The sequence below is a fragment of the Telopea speciosissima genome, chromosome 2, assembly GCF_018873765.1.
Source record: "Telopea speciosissima isolate NSW1024214 ecotype Mountain lineage chromosome 2, Tspe_v1, whole genome shotgun sequence".
Taxonomy (NCBI): Eukaryota; Viridiplantae; Streptophyta; class Magnoliopsida; order Proteales; family Proteaceae; genus Telopea; species Telopea speciosissima.
In genome coordinates this window covers 79,663,376-79,683,324 of record NC_057917.1, presented here as the reverse complement: position 1 = coordinate 79,683,324, position 19,949 = coordinate 79,663,376, and the positions used below count along the sequence as shown (strand labels likewise).

General features: G+C 37.0%; 1 protein-coding gene across 1 annotated transcript; it reads left to right on the top strand.

Moving 5' to 3' along the window:
- The first annotated feature begins 254 nt into the window (after positions 1-254).
- LOC122649998 (subtilisin-like protease SBT2.2) lies at positions 255-19,901 on the top strand. The gene is made up of 10 exons (XM_043843283.1): positions 255-670; positions 2,082-2,235; positions 5,169-5,566; positions 6,601-6,696; positions 8,526-8,598; positions 9,263-9,545; positions 11,040-11,371; positions 12,519-12,789; positions 15,333-15,614; positions 19,329-19,901. Exons 1-10 carry the CDS (start codon positions 459-461, stop codon positions 19,748-19,750), a joined length of 2,523 nt encoding a protein of 840 aa, XP_043699218.1. The 5' UTR covers positions 255-458; the 3' UTR covers positions 19,751-19,901.
- Positions 19,902-19,949: the final 48 nt, after the last annotated feature.

The following is a 19,949-nucleotide window of genomic DNA, read 5'->3' as shown; positions in this document are numbered from 1 at the left end:
TTTTAAATCTGTTTTGATTTTCTTCTGCTACTTCCACTGCAGGACACCCAATACCAATAAGAGCAAACATAAAAACAAAGCAGGGCAAACGTTCACCTCTCTTTGTCACTCTCTCTTTTAAAATAAACACAGTGTCACAGTAACCGAGAAAGTGGCTGATTCTCACTCTCTTCAGCTGATATCTTTTGAGAGCTCAAAAAGGTTTTTCACAGAGAACCCCAAGTGTGCTTTTCATTTATGGATGGTTGATGGGGTTTTGTTGTCTCCTTTCTCAGCATCTGTTGTGGTTTTGCTTTGGGTGTTCCTTCTCTGCTAAAGCCTTACTAGTGGGTACTTAGAGGATATAGAAAATAAGAAAAATATTGGTGCTTTAATGGGGAAGAAGAGTTTTTGTTGAGGAGTTTGTATTACTTTCTTTCTGGGTCTCCCAAGTTCTTGTTTTTACTGTACTTTCTGTAATGGGGGCCCTTCATTGTTTGGTGCATTTAATGGTGGTTCTTTGCTTGGGGTTGTGTTTTAGGGTTCGGTCTCAGGAGGAAATAGTTACATCAGTTTATATTGTTACTTTAAAACAAGCTCCTGCAGTTCATTACAACAATGAGGTAGGATTGGAGAGTATCGGTTCTCGATATGGAAGTACAGAACGATTAAATAGACTGCACAAACCAAGGTAACTTTACTTCCCTCTCTTCCTTAAATGAATGACTTTTTCACTTCTGAGTGAGGTTATTTCCTACTCAACAGTCAGCTCTGAGCACTCAGTAGTTAGCTAGCAGTGCAAACTGCAAAGTAATCTTACTGTTGTTTTCTTTCCCGTTGGCTCTCCTTTTAATTCTTTACCTCAATTGAATGTTAAACCCGGTTTTATCTTCACTGTAATGTTCAAACAATGTAAGTTGGGTGTTCATATTGGATTTTTCTCCTTTTCGTTCTTTATTGTCCGACTTCACCTAAATCTATTACTGGTTTTTACGTTGAGCTTCAATTCCTCTTGTAAATTCGTTCTTGTGATTTGATGTTCTTCTCCCTCGCCATGTCCTGTTTTGTGTATTTCTTTTTCCCATTTCAGTTTGAATTTCCTAAGTCTTTTTTTCCACCCTTAATAAAATGTAAACATGGTAAATTGGTGTTTAATGATTCTTAAAAAAAATATTTTCCTCATTTTTTCCTTTTTGAGCGTTTCCATGTAGCAGTGAAAATTTTGTTTTCAATACCAATTGTATAGTCAGATTGTATCTTGCAGTATTCATTGAGTTTTCTTTTTTCCTTCAAAAACTATATATTTAATACTTTCTCTTGAGTTTTTGTAAACAAGATAAATTATTTTCTGAAAGATTTTCATGATCATATCTGAGTCTGACTCCTGGGTTCTCTTCTATTTATTTTCCATTTATTTAGTTTTGTGGCAGCTAACTGAGAGAATTGACCGTTGTAAAACCATAGCAATAGGGTTTACGTAGGTTTTGAATCTTGGGCTTTGCTTCCTCTGCTGTTTCTGCGTGTTAAGAAGTTTGAATTAGTAAAGAGGTTTGAATTGAAGGAGAAAAGCCTTGTTTCAACTGCTTTTTATCTTAATTTCTCCCCCTTAAATTTTTTTTTTTTTTGATGAAAGTGTAATCACACAAACCACACACCAATCCCAAAAGGTTAACCCCTTAATTGATCCGCAACAACTACCACTGTACCTCGTATGTAGGATTTATGCTGCTTCTTTCTCTTATTTATCCTTCTCTATTTAAGTGGATTAAGTCTACAATTAGGCAAAGCTCCTTTTTATCAGTTTCTTTTTAGTTGAAACTAGTCTTTATAGAAGTTAGGAGGTACCTGGTACATGTATGATGTACCACACATTGAGGCTTTTATAGAAGTTAGGAGGTACCTGGTACATGTATGATGTACCACACATTGAGGCTCTCTCTTTCTCTCTCTGGCAAACACACACATGCAACACAATGTTCTTTGACGATCAGCTTAATCAGGGTTAACAATTTGGTATTGGGTTGGTGGTGGAGTTCTGTTCATGAATGTTTTCTGTTGGGCCACAGCCGGGTATAAGAGGTTTCCTTTTTGACAAAGTGCAGGAATATTTCAAGGTCTGATCGAATATATGCTTCTTATTTGAATCATGTACATGATTCCCTATTGAGGAAGGTGTTACGGGGCGAGAACTATTTGAAGTTGTATAGTTACCACTACTTGATTAATGGGTTTGCTGTGCTTGTAACCCCTCAGCAGGTATAATGCCTATGATTTTATTTTCATATTTCTTCTTTTTCTTTTAATGGTTTAGTTTGACTACATTATCTCTTTTTGTTGGGATGAACATTTGGTTGAATTTAAAACCATCTTTTATCAATGAATTTTTTTTTTTAGATGTTGTCTGTGGTGGTTCTTAATCCTGGTGTTAGTTTGGTGAAGGATCCTAACTTTACCATGTGGGTCGGTTCACCAGGTGCTGTCCAGACTCCTAGTACAACTGATGAACAAAATTCAGAATTTAATGTCAAATCAAGTTGTGTCAAAATTGCTTCGACCCTAACGTTATGCATTTCTTAATCATGTCAAAGTATTCCTACCTAACACTACCCATTTATTAGTGGGTTGTGTCCGTGTCGATTCATGTTAGCATTTAATTTTAATGTTCTATTAGTTTTGGGTTAGTTGGTCTTGTTGGATATCGTTAAATCTATGTCTGAAGGTGGCGGCAGAAGTGCAACAATACAATATCCATTACAAAAATTTAAGGCATCAAGGGTCTCAATGAACACCTACGATAATGATACAAATAGGGTTTGTAGGTTACTGAAACACACTAGTGGTGTGCTCCTCCAAAGGAATGTAGTGCAAGGTTACGATCTTCGTTGAGTGCACCACCTCTAATGGCCAAAACCCTTGCTTGAAGAGGAAGAAGATTCTTTTTCTCTCTTTTGTGTGTGCAAAGTATGTTCAGTGCAATCAAGGTTTCAACCAAGCTTCTCTTAAATAGAAGAAACTAACTTAGGAGATTACAATCTAACAGACTCGATCACGCCAAGTGGTGGGTTTTTGAGTTGTTCTTAATTGCACAAAAGGATGACACTACAAAAGGCGAAACCTGAAAACCCTAGTGGTAGATAATTTTCATTGCACTTTCTCCCGCACAACACTAACACCCACAATGGACATAGCAAAACATGGAATAAAATCACAGCCATGTAATAAATCCATTGTGCACAAATTTGAGAATGTCATGACCAGTGACTGGGCACACAAACATTTGAAAACGCTTTTTCAAATATAATATTTAATATAATAATAAAACAAATAACTTTTTGCAAACTCTTTACAAAACAATTACCAGTCCCTGAATTTCAACTAGTCACAGTTCAACAACTCTCTAACTTGAATGTTCTCCCTAAACGGTCAGTGGAAACCTTATTGAGCGTCACTCCTATCACCATTTATATTGTGTACGCCAAGTGGCCGATGTGTAGTTAGTCTTGTAGGTAGATGTCAACATTGGCACATCACAGATGCACAAAACACATATATAATGGTAAGTCCTTCTCAGGTATGGAAAAGAAATGACTATAAGAAATTCTTGTTGTCAAACACAATTGGCGGTGAGCCATTCAGGACTTTCCATGGATCATTGTTCAACATATTAAAATGCTCATATTTATATTTCCAACCAATTCCCATTGGGGAATTATACAATACTGTAACCCTAGAACAGAGTGCCCAAGACTGGCCATTGTTGAGAATAAATAACGGTACATTATGGCCAGTTGCACAAAATATAACAATTATAATAACATACACATAATAAAATTGCATTTAATCAATTAATCCAATTAAGTTGGGTTTGATGGACACATCAAATGTCAAAATATCCAACAATGTCAATTCATCAATGTTTTGTCATGGATTGATGGACACATCAAATGTCAAATATCAACAATGTCATGACTTGTTTTAAGTAAATTAGAGCCAAAAGTTTATTACAAAGTCACAAGAAAGGACTTAAAATCCAAACCTAATGAATAGAAATGTATAAATCAAAACTCCAAGCTACACATTCATCAATGTTTTGGTGTATTATATACTTTATAGTGTGTCTTTAGTTCCTACTGTTAAAAGGTAGTGGTGGCACTGAGGAAACCCTAACCCTAATTATAGTTTAGGCTCAAAGTGCATGTAGCTAAAAGAGGACAGAGTAGGTTTTAAATCTGGGCTTTAGGAATCTAAAACAGAAATTAGTTAATGGAATAAACTGTAAAGAATTAACAGTACAGAAACTGGGAATCAAACAGATCTGAAACTAGGGCAGAATCAAGGCTCAATGGGGGAAAATTGGTCTGGACTGAAATTCTGGGCGAGGGAAGGTTGTTCTGGTGGGACGGTTTGATGGTTGAAATTTCAGTTCAAACTGAAGCTTCTGGTGGCAGTTTGCGATGGGTGTAAGTGTAACTGAACACTACGGCCAGAACAGAGTAGGGTATAACTAGCAATGGCCAATTTCATTAACTAAGAATTCTGCCTGCAACTGAGGGCGTGACCTATTTATATAGAGTAGGGATGAGCCTCCTTACTTCTGTAACAAGTAAAAACCTTCCATTCTTAGACAACAACAAAATAAAAACTAATTTTAACTTGCTAATAGACTATCCATACTGGAGTAAAACTAGATTTGGTTTAGCAAACTAGATTTGATTTGCTAAACAAACATAGAAACTCAATCTAACTCAATCTACTGCTGCTGGAAATCCTCTATAAACATACTATTTCTACACAAGGCCAAATCAGAACCAAATCATGGCCAAATATAGGGGAATTGATCGGCCTATTTCCCCTTTCTCCTTCTGCCGGCTGCATCAGTTACTGTGTCGAACAGGTTGAGTGGTTCAGGCAGGCTCCCTCAACCCTAACACCACCCGTTTATCAATCATGTCATATTGTGTGTGTGTGAATTTTCTCTTGCATTGATCGAATATCTCTCAATCCATCTTAACCAGCTAACCCTGAACTTTTGTGTTTGTGTTTGTGTTGGATTGGTGGGTCATCTCAGAAATTGCCACCCCTAAATTTTACGTTGATGCCGGAAGTATCTGACATGATTTAGTAGTAATTTCCTTATTTGATTTGTTTTAGCTTAAGTTTTAATCCTGTCATCTTGGTGAATGTCAAAGGCTGAGAAACTCTCAAGGAGACGTGAAGTGGCAAACGTGCTGTTGGATTTCTCAGTTAGGACTGCTACTACCCACACTCCGGAATTCCTGGGTCTGCCTAAAGGTGCGTGGGTCCAAGATGGTGGGCCTGAATTTGCAGGGGAGGGGATTGTGATTGGATTTGTCGATACTGGAATTGATCCAACACACCCCAGCTTCTCTGATGACAACTCCGAAAATGCTTATCCTGTTCCTCCACACTTTTCTGGTATTTGTGAAGTTACTAGGGATTTCCCTTCTGGCTCCTGCAATAGGAAACTTATTGGGGCCCGTCATTTTGCGGCATCTGCTATCACTAGGGGAATATTCAATGCTACTCAGGATTATGCTTCACCATTTGATGGCGATGGGCATGGCACGTGAGTAATTTTCTTGCATTTCCTCATTCCCTGATAACATCTTAAATTCATTTTATTTTTTATTGAAAAGTTGTGGTATTGAGTATGCTCTCTTCATGGGAAGTTCATAATTTCTGTCCATCCATTTTGAATCTTGTATGCCAATTAACTTGAGTTTTTTTTTTGTCTTAAACCTATATCTTGACATTAGAGATTGTACATTCCATCTTAACATTGAATATCAAATTACGTTGTTCATACTGAGGGGATTATCCATGATCCCTGTCAATATCATATGGGTTTGTGTGGGTGGTTTTGTTTGGATGATTTTGATGGGGTGTTTGTGTGTGTGTTCATTTGTGTTTTGTTTTCATTATTTCTTCTTCATTTTCTTTTTTTAGGTTCCTGTACGCTACTAGATTTACTGTTTAAACTTATTATATTGTTTAATTTCCTATATACATTAATCATATGAATAAAGAAGAGGGAGACAAAAAGTTACTGATTGCTTCCTTATTATCTACCAGCTGTCTCCTGGGGATGTTATTTGGGCTCGGCAGCCCATGGCTGACTGAACTGGCCAGCTTTTGGCTTGACACTCCTGGATGGGCTTGGGCTGGCCCTAGATCTATGTCCTAATGAGTTTTGGACAGGTTCAGGCTTCATCTTGGCATAGCCTGACACAGCCACGGGTTGAGTTGGGGCCTCAACCCAGCTCAGCCTAGCCTGAACTCGGCATAAAAAGTGTCGGCCTAAACGGAGCTTCTTTGTGGATCTAATCCTACTATCCTAGTGAATTACGTTACTCCATCTATCCTGATGAGTTTATCTATATGGCCTCCATTTATAATACGTGTATTGTAGGTTCTTCCATGTGGATCTAATCCTACTATCCAAGTGAATTACGTTGCTCCATCTGTCCTGTTGAGTTTATGTATATGGCCTCCATTTATAATACTTTTATTGTAGGTTCTTCTTCCGTTAAAAAAAATTTATGTTGTAGGTTTTGGACAAACTAACATATGGGAACTGACAATTCTACTCTTGAAACACAGGCACACAGCTTCTATTGCAGCTGGGAATCATGGGATACCCGTTATTGTAGCTGGGCATCACTTTGGGAATGCAAGTGGAATGGCTCCTCGTGCACAGTAATTAATCCATTCTTTTTAAATTTCTTGTATCAGGCTAGTAGCAGCTGATGTGCAATGTAGTTGATAAAAACCTTTCTAGTTCTGAAAACTGCTATGCTAGGTTACTTTTCTTTATCAAATGCGTACTTCAAATTTTCTGACTTTACCCCCCAACAAAAAAAGCATACTTCAATTTTTGTTTATAATATTTCTTTTTAGATCAATTAGTAAATTGTTGAGATATGTACCACAGGAGTATTATTGTCAGACCCTGTGGTACTCTATTGTGTTTATTTGTCTTTGATCACGATAGGGGGAGTGTCCCTATCATGGTATGTTTATGTTTATGTTGCTTTAGATACTTTCTTTCTTTGTAACTAGACTTGTACTCTTAGTAGGTTTCCCACTAAGAGTCTATTATCTTTTTGTATTTTTGGTAACACTAAGAGTTTATTATCTAATATTATAAATAAAGGGATTGGACCACGATAGAAGTATTCTGGATCTATCATGGTCTAGTGCTTTTCTCTTCTTTTTCCTTCGGTTCTCTCTCTTTCTTCTTCTACTTCTTCTCTTCTCCTTCACTTCTTCAAGCTTTTTGTTTCTGATACCAGCACCTAGTTTATTTTGTAGACTTAACAGTGGTAACTTATCAAAAAGTATAGTTTACTTTCAATGTTTCTGCCTCCTAGTATTTTACTCTTGTTCTCAGGCATTAGCATGTATGATAATCCAACCCTTATTTATTTGTTCATTCTTTTCAATTTTTCCACAATGAAAAGCTGGAAAACAATACTATATAATGATTAGTGAGGAGAGCTTGTTGGGCTTTGGCAAGCAATCATCAAGTAACACTCAGATAATACACTTGCTTACCTCTCCTGCCTACAAATCTACCTACACCAGTGGCCCATGTAAGAATGGGAAATCCCATTGATAACTGTCACAAGTTCCATCTAATCCCTTGCTTCCACATGTTAAATAATGGTTTTACCCCATTATTTACTTATTTTTATTATGCTGTACATCTCTTCTCTGGAATTGCAGTTGCTTCAACAGAAGTCAGATCTCCTCCCTCCCCCATGCTCTCTCTCTCTCTCTCACTCACTCTCCCTGTGTGCCTCAAAGACTATATACATTTTTTGGACTTCAGGTGTCTTCTATGCTGATTTTGGACCAATTTGGATGATGTGGGAAGAGTAGAGCACAAGAGGGTCCCCCCCCCCCCCGCTTTTCTTCTTTGCTCACACCTGTTATTGTTCTTGTCCCTTGGTTCCCTACCCCCTGAATCCCGATTAATTCCTTTATATCAAGCAAAGTAAAGAGAGTTTACTTTTTTTTTTTTTGCCTTTCATAATTATAAGAAGTTTGAGTGAAGTCCTGTAATTCAGCACCCGTAATTTGTTCTTAATGTTGATCCGATTTCAGAACTTTTCCCCCTTTTTTTTGGCAGAAACGAGAACTACAGAAGTGTTTTGAACATTATACCCCCTTAAATTGATTGACTTCAATTATTCCTGGTGGCTAGAGTTGAAATGCAGAGAAATCTTATTGCTGGGGATTTTTTTCAAACTATTCTATTAAACCTGTCCTTTTTTTTTTTGTGTGATTGTTATATGCAAAACTACAAATTAATGGGGATAAGTTTAGCAATTGCTGGATGGAGAGGTAAAAAAAAGGAATCCTATTAAATCCTATAAATATCCGTAGCATTTGACTTGCATGTTCTTTCTACTTGGCGTATAGGACCTCTTACGGTTTCATTTCCAATAGTTCATGTTCAAAGTAGATAGATATGTTTGTATACTTTTTGAGGTTTTGATGTATTTACTGTCTATCTGCATCAGTATTGCTGTCTACAAGGCATTATACAGGAGTTTCGGAGGCTTTGCTGCAGATGTTGTTGCTGCCATTGACCAGGTAAATGGTAAATTGATCTCTATAACAGTTACATGAATGGTAAATTGATCTTTATAACAGTTACATGAATGTATTCATGCTTCAACCGAAAGAAGTATTTATTACCGTTTAAAGGATGGGCATGGCTACCAAACTGTGACTGAACTTTCATTTCGTCCTGGTTGAGAAATTAGGCCTGTCTTCAGCCTCAGACCAGTGAAAACTTGACCCAGACAATCCAAAATCTGTGCTGGAAAACCAGCCAGAGTTTCGTCCTCTAACAATTGGTGGGTCCCTCACTCCCTCTAGGAGTATTTTCATGTTAAAAACTACACTTGTTTGACTTCTTTGGTCACTTCATTTATTCCTTTGGCTTGTAAGAAGATATAAAGTGAACAGTAAGAGACACCAAAACAAAAATGAAAAAATGAAAAAAAAAAAAAAAAACAAAAAACTGTAAAGCCTGGAAGTTCACCATGGTTAGGTGCATTAAATGATATTAGATGGTAAGTTCCAACCCTAGTTACCTACATGTGCGCTTTGTGCACAGCACAATCAAGAAAGATGGGCATCCTTTTCCTTTTATTGGATGCAATGATTCTTATCTTTAATTGTCTGCTTATCTTCTGAAAAGTGTGTGCAGATGACAGATGGATCTAAAAACTTATATTGATTGCATTCACAGGCAGCTCAAGATGGAGTGGACATTATAAGCCTTTCAATCACTCCCAATAGACGTCCTCCTGGAATTGCAACATTTTTTAATCCCATAGATATGGCCTTACTTTCGGCAGTTAAGGCTGGAATGTTTGTTGTACAAGCAGCTGGAAACACTGGACCCTCACCCAAGAGCATGTCTTCATTCAGTCCATGGATCTTTGCTGTTGGTGCTGCTTCTCATGACAGGTTTTACAATAATTCCCTAGTCCTTGGCAATAACATCACCATTTCTGGAGCTGGATTTGCACGTAAGTATCCAATTAAGACTTATGCTGCTTGAGATCTGCCCTTTGTATTGAATATGAGATGCCTGTAGAACAATTTTATTGTTTGGTGGTTCAGTATACAGCTATTATTTTTAGTTGGTGCTGTTCCTACAGGTCTGCTATGGAACCCTTTCTCATATGCTCACTTTAACTGCCATGTGGCAGCTATGTTAGTGCCCAAGTTCAGTGGACATGTCGTCCATGCCGCCTATTCATATGTGAAATTCCAGATCTATCTGCATGTCATTACAATACTAATTTTTTTTGGAAGTAGTGGGATTGTTTGACTAAGAAGGGCTGTGGAGAAAACAATGGGAAAACCCTGTACTTAGTGGTCCATACGGTTGAGATGGGCCGCCAAATTTGATGTGTTTATCCACGGATTCCCTGTCTATCCAAAAATTCATAATGCCAAACATTTTGTTCACATGGCAAATTATTAGGGCCCGTGGAAAGGTTCCTACAACAGGCATGCATGAACGTTTTTCCTTATTTTGTTTAAAAGAAAAGGAAATAGATTCATGTCATGGTCCCTATTTCTGCCACATAGATTGATGGTTTGATCATCATTTTGTTTGTTGGATGTAGAATCCCCTTGATGGTTGCATGTTAGATTTAGTGGCCTATCTCAACCATATGACCTACCATTTTAGGGGTTTTTCCCATTGTTTTTCAAATGGTCTAAAACTCTATGTTCTTCAAACAAAATCAAAATTTGAAACAATTTTCAGGGCATTACATCAATGTTAGCCAAAGTCAGTTTGGATGGAGAATCATCCATGACTAGCGAATGCATGAACAACATGTCCACTTAATTTGAGTGCTAATTGAACTTCCATTTTACTGTTATAGCCGACGTGTTGGAATGGTTTCTGGCATTGTCTGTGCTGGAAACCCTCCCCTTAGCAAAAGGCATTGACTATTATATGATGGAGAATTATCTTACCGGTGTTACAAATATTGTTATCTCATTCCCTGACAGCCTGATATGAAAACTGATACATATGATTCTGGTAATAGACAAGTTATAAAGAGTTCTCTTATGATTGAACTTATTATTTCAAAAACTGAGAAATATTTGGATTAATAAAGAAGAAATGTAAATTATTTGATTTCCAATAAACAGTAATTGTACTTGTTGGGATCCACGAAAAATGTGGCACATATACTACGAGGATTGGAACTACAATTCAGTGGGTTTATGCTTTCTTCTTGAAACTGGATCCACTTGAGTTGAAAATAGTGTTACTTTTGTTTTGGTTGTAACATGGTGAAACAGTAAACTATAAGTTGGCTGGTTATTGTCATCAAAGTGATAATTTTTTCACCCAGAAGATTCATTGTGTGTGGCAGACTGGCAGGCTCCATTAAATATTGCTTCTGATGTCTGCATTGTGCTTTTGACCTCTGTACTCCCCTCCCCCCTCTTTTAACCTTATGCATGGAAATATATACTGAAGTTGTATTAATCTTCAGCGGGAACAGAGGAAGGTAAAATGTATACACTGGTTTCTGCACTTCATGTTTTGAGCAATGGCACGACGGATGTGGATAATATGTATGTGGGCGAATGCCAAGATCCCAGCATCTTGAATCAGGATCTTATTCAGGGGAATCTCTTGATCTGTAGCTACTCGATCCGCTTTGTGCTTGGGCTCTCATCCATCAAACAAGCCCTGCAGACAGCTAAGAACCTCAGTGCAGCAGGTGTTGTGTTCTATATGGATCCTTATGTTATTGGTTTTCAGCTTAACCCAACTCCAATGGCTATTCCTGGCATGATAATTCCATCATCTGAAGATTCCAAGGTTTGTTGTGATTTTATACCATTTCGGAGACCATCGTTTCCCCATTCTTTGTGTGTCGGGTCTTAAGTTTTAGAAATGAACTATTCGAAATGGCAAAAGGTTTATGGGTGGGCATACCTGGTTGTGCTACAGATGATGTGGCTATTCCAGCATTGGATATCTGAGAAATTGTCTGGATTGGGCATGCCTTAAATTTCAGCCTCAAATTTTAACCTCCCATGTAATGGCACGCCCTACCATTTGTATGTCCATGTATCCCCTTCATAGTGCATGAACTCTCTTCGAAGTTCTGGATTTTTTAATGATTTGTTTTGTCACATGGGCAACTACATTTAGTAGGCTGAAACTTGACATGTGAGGAAGGAGGGGACCTTGAGTGTGCCTGCCCACAATTTCAGTATCATCTGACCTACCATGTGACAGGACTAGGTGCCCATTCAGCTATTCTATGTGGGTGTGCCTGCCTATAAATCCTGAATAAGAACCATTCCATAGATTCTGGAGTTTTTGGAAGCTTTCCTTTTTGTTTCTCTTCCATATTAATTGTGTGCCTTTTCACAACATAATCTATGATCCTTGATTATATGTGTAAATTATGATTAGAGTGAAAGTTTGTTCTGTATTTTGTGGCATCAATGGTGTCTACTACAGCATCACTGGATTCAACTTATTTTGGGTGGCCTAAAGTTCAAAGAAACACAGAGTTGTAAAATGGGGTATGAAATACAGAGAATCCATGATTATGAGACATGAGTTGGATATAATTTGAACAGAACTACTATATAGGTTGGGTTGGTCACCGCCAACATGCATATTTTTCTCTTAGAACTATATTCTACTCAAGTTGTCACACACACGTTTTTTTTTTTAAAATCTATTTTGGACATGTTAAATTATTCATGTTTAGGTATTTTCCAGTTTTGGTCCTAACGTCTTAGTAAATAGATATTTTACATGGACATTCAGTACTTAATTAGTTGGTACTGTTGTCGCCGACATATGTCACTTTATGAGCATTTGAATAATTTTGATAAGTAAACATTGGTTTGGCTAGTAGCAGCGAAGTTATTACCTATGCTTTCTAAGATGAATGCTGCCTTTTGTCCATCTTTAATATTTAGTGATGCTTTGGTTATTTCTTCTGCAGATTTTGCTTCAATATTACAATTCTTCCTTGGAGAGAGACGGATCTTTAAAAAACATTGTTAAATTTGGGGCTGTAGCAAGCATTTTAGGGGGACTAAAAGCAAAATACAACAACTCTGCACCAAAGGTTATGTATTATTCTGCAAGAGGGCCAGACCCAGAAGACAGTTTTCTTGATGATGCAGATATATTGAAACCTAACTTGGTGGCTCCTGGAAATTACATATGGGCTGCTTGGAGTTATTTGGGTACCGATTCTGTTGAATTCCAAGGTAAACATGCATAAACGTGCAGTCTATAGTTTAAAAGACACCAAGGCACTGGCCTACGTGAAGCCTTATTGGTCAAGGTGTGCATAAAGCAGGTTTATTTTAGGACCCTTCAGGTTATCTTAGTACTTTTTACTCATACCATGACCTGGTTATGTTAATATTTAATCTACTTATTGGTAATATAAAGTATAATCTAAAGAGGAATAATGAAGCATTCACGAATCAATCGATGATCATTCAACATTCATTAAAACATGCAATAAATGATCAAGGAAGTGTACCTTTTTCTGATTACCATGATTTTAGAAGTTTGTTTTTTTTTTCCAATTTTGACCCCCCCTTAAAGAAATGATGAGCTGCAATAAGGTACAATATAAAAGCTTATAACCATACATCAGTACCCAAAAAAATAAAAAGTCAAACCTGTTCAAGGTGACCTATGTGACACCTGGACGAGGCCTTGGCAACCAAGTGGAGGGACAAGTTGTAAAAGAACTAGGCGAGTGCAGGCCTTGCCCACTCTAAAGGGCCTTCAGGGCTAGGGGAGGCCAAGGCAAAGCCTTGACAACCATGATGCAGTCTCACTTGCGTAAGTCCTTGATTTCTTGGATGACATGCCTTAATTTTAATTGTTATTATGCATGTGTATATATTTATTTTAATTGTTTATATATATTAATATACATATCTGCATGGTTGGGTTATGGTTCCCTTGAGATATAGGATCAATAACTTCTGTTGGTAAAAAACTATCAGAAACTTTAAAGCAATCATAAATGAAAGCAGACTAATCAAAGTCCCTAAATTAGAAGAGGAAACTCAACACATAATTGGAAGAGGAGGTTGAGCTCTAGCGGATTTAAAAGGACACAATATGATGCATGAAAATAATTGTTGCTCTCTCTCCATCTTTGGTAGGCATGGGAAGAAACATTACATGCCCACATCTAAAATTATCCCTCGGACTAGTTGAAACTTCTTTAAGATTTCAAGCTAATGAGAAACCCACGAAAAAATTCTATTTGACTCGAACAGGTAATTGTCTGACGCTCAAAACTTTTTCGAAAAGCTAATCCTTGTTGATTTTTACAACATAATTCTACGATAATGGATTCAAAATAGCACTGATATTCAGCCTAGCTGTATTTTGATGGTAATCTGCTAGATTTCATACTGAAAATGCAAGTACTGTAATCAACGTTGCTTTCCATCCACACTGTTGGCTTGTCTTTGTTGCTTTCTGTCCATTCTGTCCAACCTATGCTAGTCGAGAAAACTACCTCTTGGCTTCTTCAAAAGTTTAAATTCTATCCCATAGAATTCGATTTGTTTTCTACATGTGGTTGGATAGAATCAATGGTTCTGGTACCACATTTTATTAATGACTACAATACACATACTTGTCATGTTGTGATTCCTCTTTTCTGTGTCGTGTGTTTTCAAAACCTTTTCTAGTACTACAATTTCATTCTCTCCATCACTTGCATATCAAGTTTAATAGGTTATCTTTAGGTGCTGTTGCCAAATACTAAGTGAGCCTTGACCATTACAACTGTACCACTGCTTTTAGTCATCTCAATTTTGATAGTGAGATGTGTGAATGCTAATGTACAATTTTCTAGGATCTCACATGATATAAGATGGCCTCGCCTTGGTTTTCAGTCTAATTGACTCCAATCTTCTTGCAATAGTTATGATTTAGTATTTAGCCACTTTGTGGGTCTACATGTTAGAGATGGTAATGGTATAGGCTAAAGTGGAGACCCATCCAGTTCTGGCTTGTGCGATGGGGCTCTACCCCAATCACCTTGTGCATTTTCATGGGGCTAGTAGGTCAGTTGAGAAATATTTTAAGAAGGTTTGGTTGGTATTGGTCAGACCTGCCCTAACAAATTCCATTGCTATCCGTACTACATGAGTTTGGTTGGTATTGGTTGGTACTTCTCCTTTCTCTCCTCTCTCATTTGTCTTCTAAAGTACTGTTCACATTCCCGAAACCGCTCCTTATCTTCTCTTTCCTTTTCTTTTATTCTCTCTTAAGCCCACCACAAGCTGATCCTCTAATTGTTCTATATTAATTATGATTCACCTGAACTTGTTAATGGAAGGTTGACTAGTTTGGCAAGTTTAGCACAGCCTCAACTTTATTACACCTGCCTATTGCTCTTGTTATCTTTGTGGAGACGCAAACATGATTTTTTCTGCTACGATCTTTCTTTTTTTCAGGAGTTTATTATGTATCCATGATTTTGCTGAAATTTGATTGTCTTTATGCAGGCAGTATGCTATGCCACACATTTATTAAACTCAATCTTGCTTAATTTCTGATGACCTAGTTCAACTTCTGTTCATTGAATGGCTCTTAATACCACTGGATGATTCAGTCCGAGTCACCTTGTTTGAAAAATGGATCCTGGTTTTTATACTCCGAGTAACTGGAGCTCCCAATTATTTGTAACCATATAGTCTGAAAGATCTAGACACTGATTGAATTTTCCCTATTATCCTTGCATCATCTTATAATTTATTGCGTCAACATCCAGGAGAGAATTTTGCAATGATGTCTGGGACGAGTATGGCGGCTCCTCATGTTGCTGGTGTTGCTGCATTGATCAAGCAGAAGTTTTCAAGTTTTAGTCCTTCAGCCATTGGTTCTGCGCTCTCAACCACAGCTTCTCTCTATGACAGGACTGCTGGTCCCATAATGGCCCAGCGTGCTTACACCAATCCAGACTTGAACCAGTCTCCAGCAACACCCTTTGACATGGGCAGTGGCTTTGTCAATGCAAATGCTTCGTTGGACCCGGGTCTGATTTTCGATGCCAGTAAGTTTTTGTTATTTGCTAAAGATAAGATGCCTATGGGGATTCTAGAATCATTATTTGCTTATAAATATGCATATTAAGGAATCAACGTCACACGGATGGGTCCCACCACTCTGGGTTCATCTGCTGGCTTAATGAGCCCTTGTCTGGTATATGTAATGGGTCAAGGGTCAGACTACCGTGCTGAAGTGGTTGCACCCTTGTAATTTCTTGTTGGAAACCTTATTTTGGACTGCCACTAAAGTTAGGGTGCATTGGACCAGCCACCCTTCTGCTGGTGATGGGAAAGAGAGAGAGAATGAGGAGAGGAAGAGAGGGAAGAGCGAAAGCCCCAAATCGTGAGAGGGAAGTGAAGAGAGTGGAGTGAGAAGAGACAATAATCTCAACTCTTTAAACTAACTAATTTTATTCCATTCAATTAGATCGTTTGTGGCTGTTAGCCATTACATGTGTTTATAAAGGTGAACAGAAAAAGAAAATAAAAAATAAAAACAGAATTCTAACCTGCCTTAAAACTTTGTGTGCTGCTGTTGGTGAGTCCTTAATTAACAAAAGAAATCAGCCAAAAGGAAAACTCCTCTAGTCATTGGCTGCCTTGGAGTGTCCTAATCTATGTTAACTACCTAATCAAAAAAGCAAAAAACTAGCCTACTTATAGTGTCCTAACCCAGCCCCACTTTTACATAAAAATAAGTTGTTGTAATCTACTAACTAACAACTAATGCATCTTGCATAATTTTATCCATACATCAATAAACCCAAAAATAAAAAGCCCAAGGTCTATAGAACCCAATCATAGATCAAAATAAAGTCTTCTGAGGCCTGATTGACTCATTTGAACAATCTTAAGTGCATCACACACGCATGTTGTTTCTATGGTCTCTTACAAATTTAACTCTAGAGGAGACCATCTTTTCGTTAATATTTGTCCTCCAAATGGTGCATATAATAAAATAGGTCATTGATATGGATGGTCTTACTTGATCTTGACTTTCTTGTCATCAACTAAAATTACTTTCTATGGTATGGAATTTGGCCTAAAATATCTATACTGATGGGGGTGATTTTGGGCTATTGACATGGGTGTCCATAATATTTCATGGACAATGGGGGAAACAATACAAGCACAATGGCTCTTTTTTGTTAGAAATGAAGAGAAGTAAAGATAAAATCTTCATTGATAAAGTGAAGTAAAGAGAAATGGAAAAGAAATATAAAAGTAGATTTTTCAAAGGATGTTTGGTTGGAAGTAAAGTTGATGTAAAGTGGTATGAGAAACATGTGGAAATCACAACATAGAGAAAGTAGGAGGAATTAATTTTTTTTAAAATTTTCTTTATGGAAATAAACCGGAAAATAGTTATGTTAGGTAAAATGTTATCCAACAAGAAAAGACAATTACGGTACCCAAAATTTTGCGTTATAACCAATACCATGGAAATCAATTTTAATGAATAGTGTGATGATTTCATTCCTCTTTTGGCTTTTTTATGTTTACTTTCATTCACTTGTCTCATTTTACTTCACCAATGGAAATTTAGGCCCTGATTGGTTAGATGTCAACTGCGAAGGGAAGTGTTTCATTGTTACAGAGTAATTTGAAGTTAAGTGAATGGAAGTGAGTGACTGAAAATCAGCCAAAACATTGAAATTAACCAAAGTCATTTTACATCAAAGATTAATTTCCATGTGTTTGGATGTAATGCAATTTTTTGGTGGGAGCCACATGTTTTTTATTCTTGGGTAATATTTTTTTCTAAAATGATGTTCTCAGTTTGTAGAAATAAAATTGAAAAAATTTTAAACTCCTACTTTCTTTATGTTGTAGGCTTCACAAGTTTTTCATGGCACTTTATATCAACTTTACTTCCAGTCAAACATCCCATTGAGAAGTTTCTTTTATATTTGTATAATTTATTTCATTTTACTTGACTGACGATGGATATTCTCTTTTTCCCCCCCCCCTCTTTCTAACTGAAAGGAGCCTTAAGAATTTGGGTAAGATATCTAATGCGAGCTGATGTCATCAGATGGTATTCTGAAATCTCTTGAAGTCCCTTCTGCAACTATCTGTACACTATCACTTGATTACTATTGCAAACAATTTCATATAATGTTGAAGAAAAAGACAGTTTTTTTATGTAGTATCCTGAGTAGACCTTTATGCATTAGTTTTGTAAGTTGTAATTTTGTACAATATCTACTACTGTAATCAACTATACTGTAATCAACTAATGTTCCTGGACCTCGTTAATTTTTTAATTAATACATCAGAAATTTAAGAAGAAAATCTGTCTTTACCTTAGAACCTAGAGACTATAAGACCTCATAAGTGCTAAAAATAGAACTAAACCCACTTTATCTTCGAAAATATTTTAAACTGTCTGTTCAAAGTATAAAAAACAGAAGTTAAAAGTACCTAGATGTTCAAAGAATGATTAGAAAAAAATTCTGCAGCTGAATTTGCTCGATGGGTAAACGTGAGTACCTAAAAAGATGTAATTGATCTTAACTGTAGCAACTTCAAGAGCCAAGACCTTTTCCTCCAAGACAATGTCCCTTGACAATTAATTGCCTGAACCACCACAAAAGAATCTTACTCAACTGATAAACCAGGGATCTGAAGTTGCACAGCCATGCTCAATACATCATGGCTTGCTCAGATTTCAGCCAGTATACTAGAACCATAACCATAATAACAAACCACCCGCCCAGCACAAGATATACTATTTTCTATCAATGTGCTAGTAAAACATAAAATGTCATGTGGTAAATGTATCATATCTTCTATGCTATGCTTTAATATACTGATAGAACATTTATGTTCACTGTATTATCTGTTTACTACAATTCCATGATTAATCTTTATGAGAATGTTTCATCCAAGGCTTTCAATGTGTGCTTAGCTTCTACATCATTTGTATGAGGGTTACTATAGACGGATGTGTTCATTATCTTAGTTATATTGCTAAAAGATTTAGTTATTTTTGTACATAATTCATATATATTGACATGTATAAACTTCTAAGGAAGAAATCTGTGGTAGTTGTACTACAAGGGTGTTCTGATAAGAGACAATGAACTGTCAATTTGATTTCTGTTGAAGTATCTAACCCAAAAGCTTAAGCTACTAAGTGGAGAGCCCAACTGGTATATCAAGTTATCCAAGGTCCCCCTGAGTTTTCCAATGTGGGATTATTCCCAACACTCTTCCTTACGTGTTGCCCTTCTTTTGGGTGACCGTACATAGGTGTATTATTAACGTAGTGAGCTTGATGGCTCTAATACCATGGTGGGATATCCAACCCAAAAGCTTAAGCTATAGGTGGAGAGGCTTTACTGGTATATGAAGTCATCCAAGGTCCCAGAGTTTATAGTGCAGATTCCCAACAATTTCCCTCTTAATCTCTCTTCTTTAGTTCCTTCCTTTTCTGTCTTCTCTTTCTCTTTCTTCATTCATTTCTAGACTGATGTATCTATGCAACACTGATGAAATACTTTTTTAGGTCCTTGGCAGCCTTTACTAAGCTTTAACTAGGATATGTTGGGTTCTAGTTGTATAACCCATTTTTAGGATAGAATACAGTTTTACACTTTGCACTGCACAATGCAGCGCCTGCACTTATTATGCCATCAACTTTTATTATTGCTACTATCATTTTTTATTTCATATTAGCTCAGCTGACTTAGATTGCACTTTTGGGTTTGTTGTAGGTTTTGATGACTTCTTATCATTCCTTTGTGGCATTAATGGGTCGGCCCCTGTTGTTCTGAACTATACTGGCCAGAGTTGTGGAATTTCAAACATGAATGGCACTGACTTGAACTTGCCTTCTATTACAATAGCAAAGCTAAACCAGTCTAGAACAGTACAAAGGATAGTTACCAATGTTGCTGGCAATGAGACATATAGTGTTGGTTTGTTTGCTCCCTATGGAGTTTCAGTTTCAGTGATTCCCACTCACTTCTTCATTGCAAGTGGGCAGAGACAGGTTTTGACGGTTCTCTTTAATGCTACAATGAATAGCTCTACTGCCAGCTTTGGAAGGATTGGGCTTTTCGGAAATCAAGGTCATATTGCCAATATACCATTATCTGTGATCTTGAAAGTCTCATCCAACATCACTAACAGCTGATTATATTTTGGTGATTCTTTTTTCTTGGTTTACCTCTTTTGTTGTTGACCCATTTTTTCATTTGTTATCTTGTAAATTGTCAACGAATCTGTTTGATATGTAAATACAGTAGTGATTAATAAGTTTATAAGTTAGTGCTGCTTCTTTTTGCTAATGCATTACCCTCTCAGAAATTTCCCCCTGTTTCATTAACTCCTTC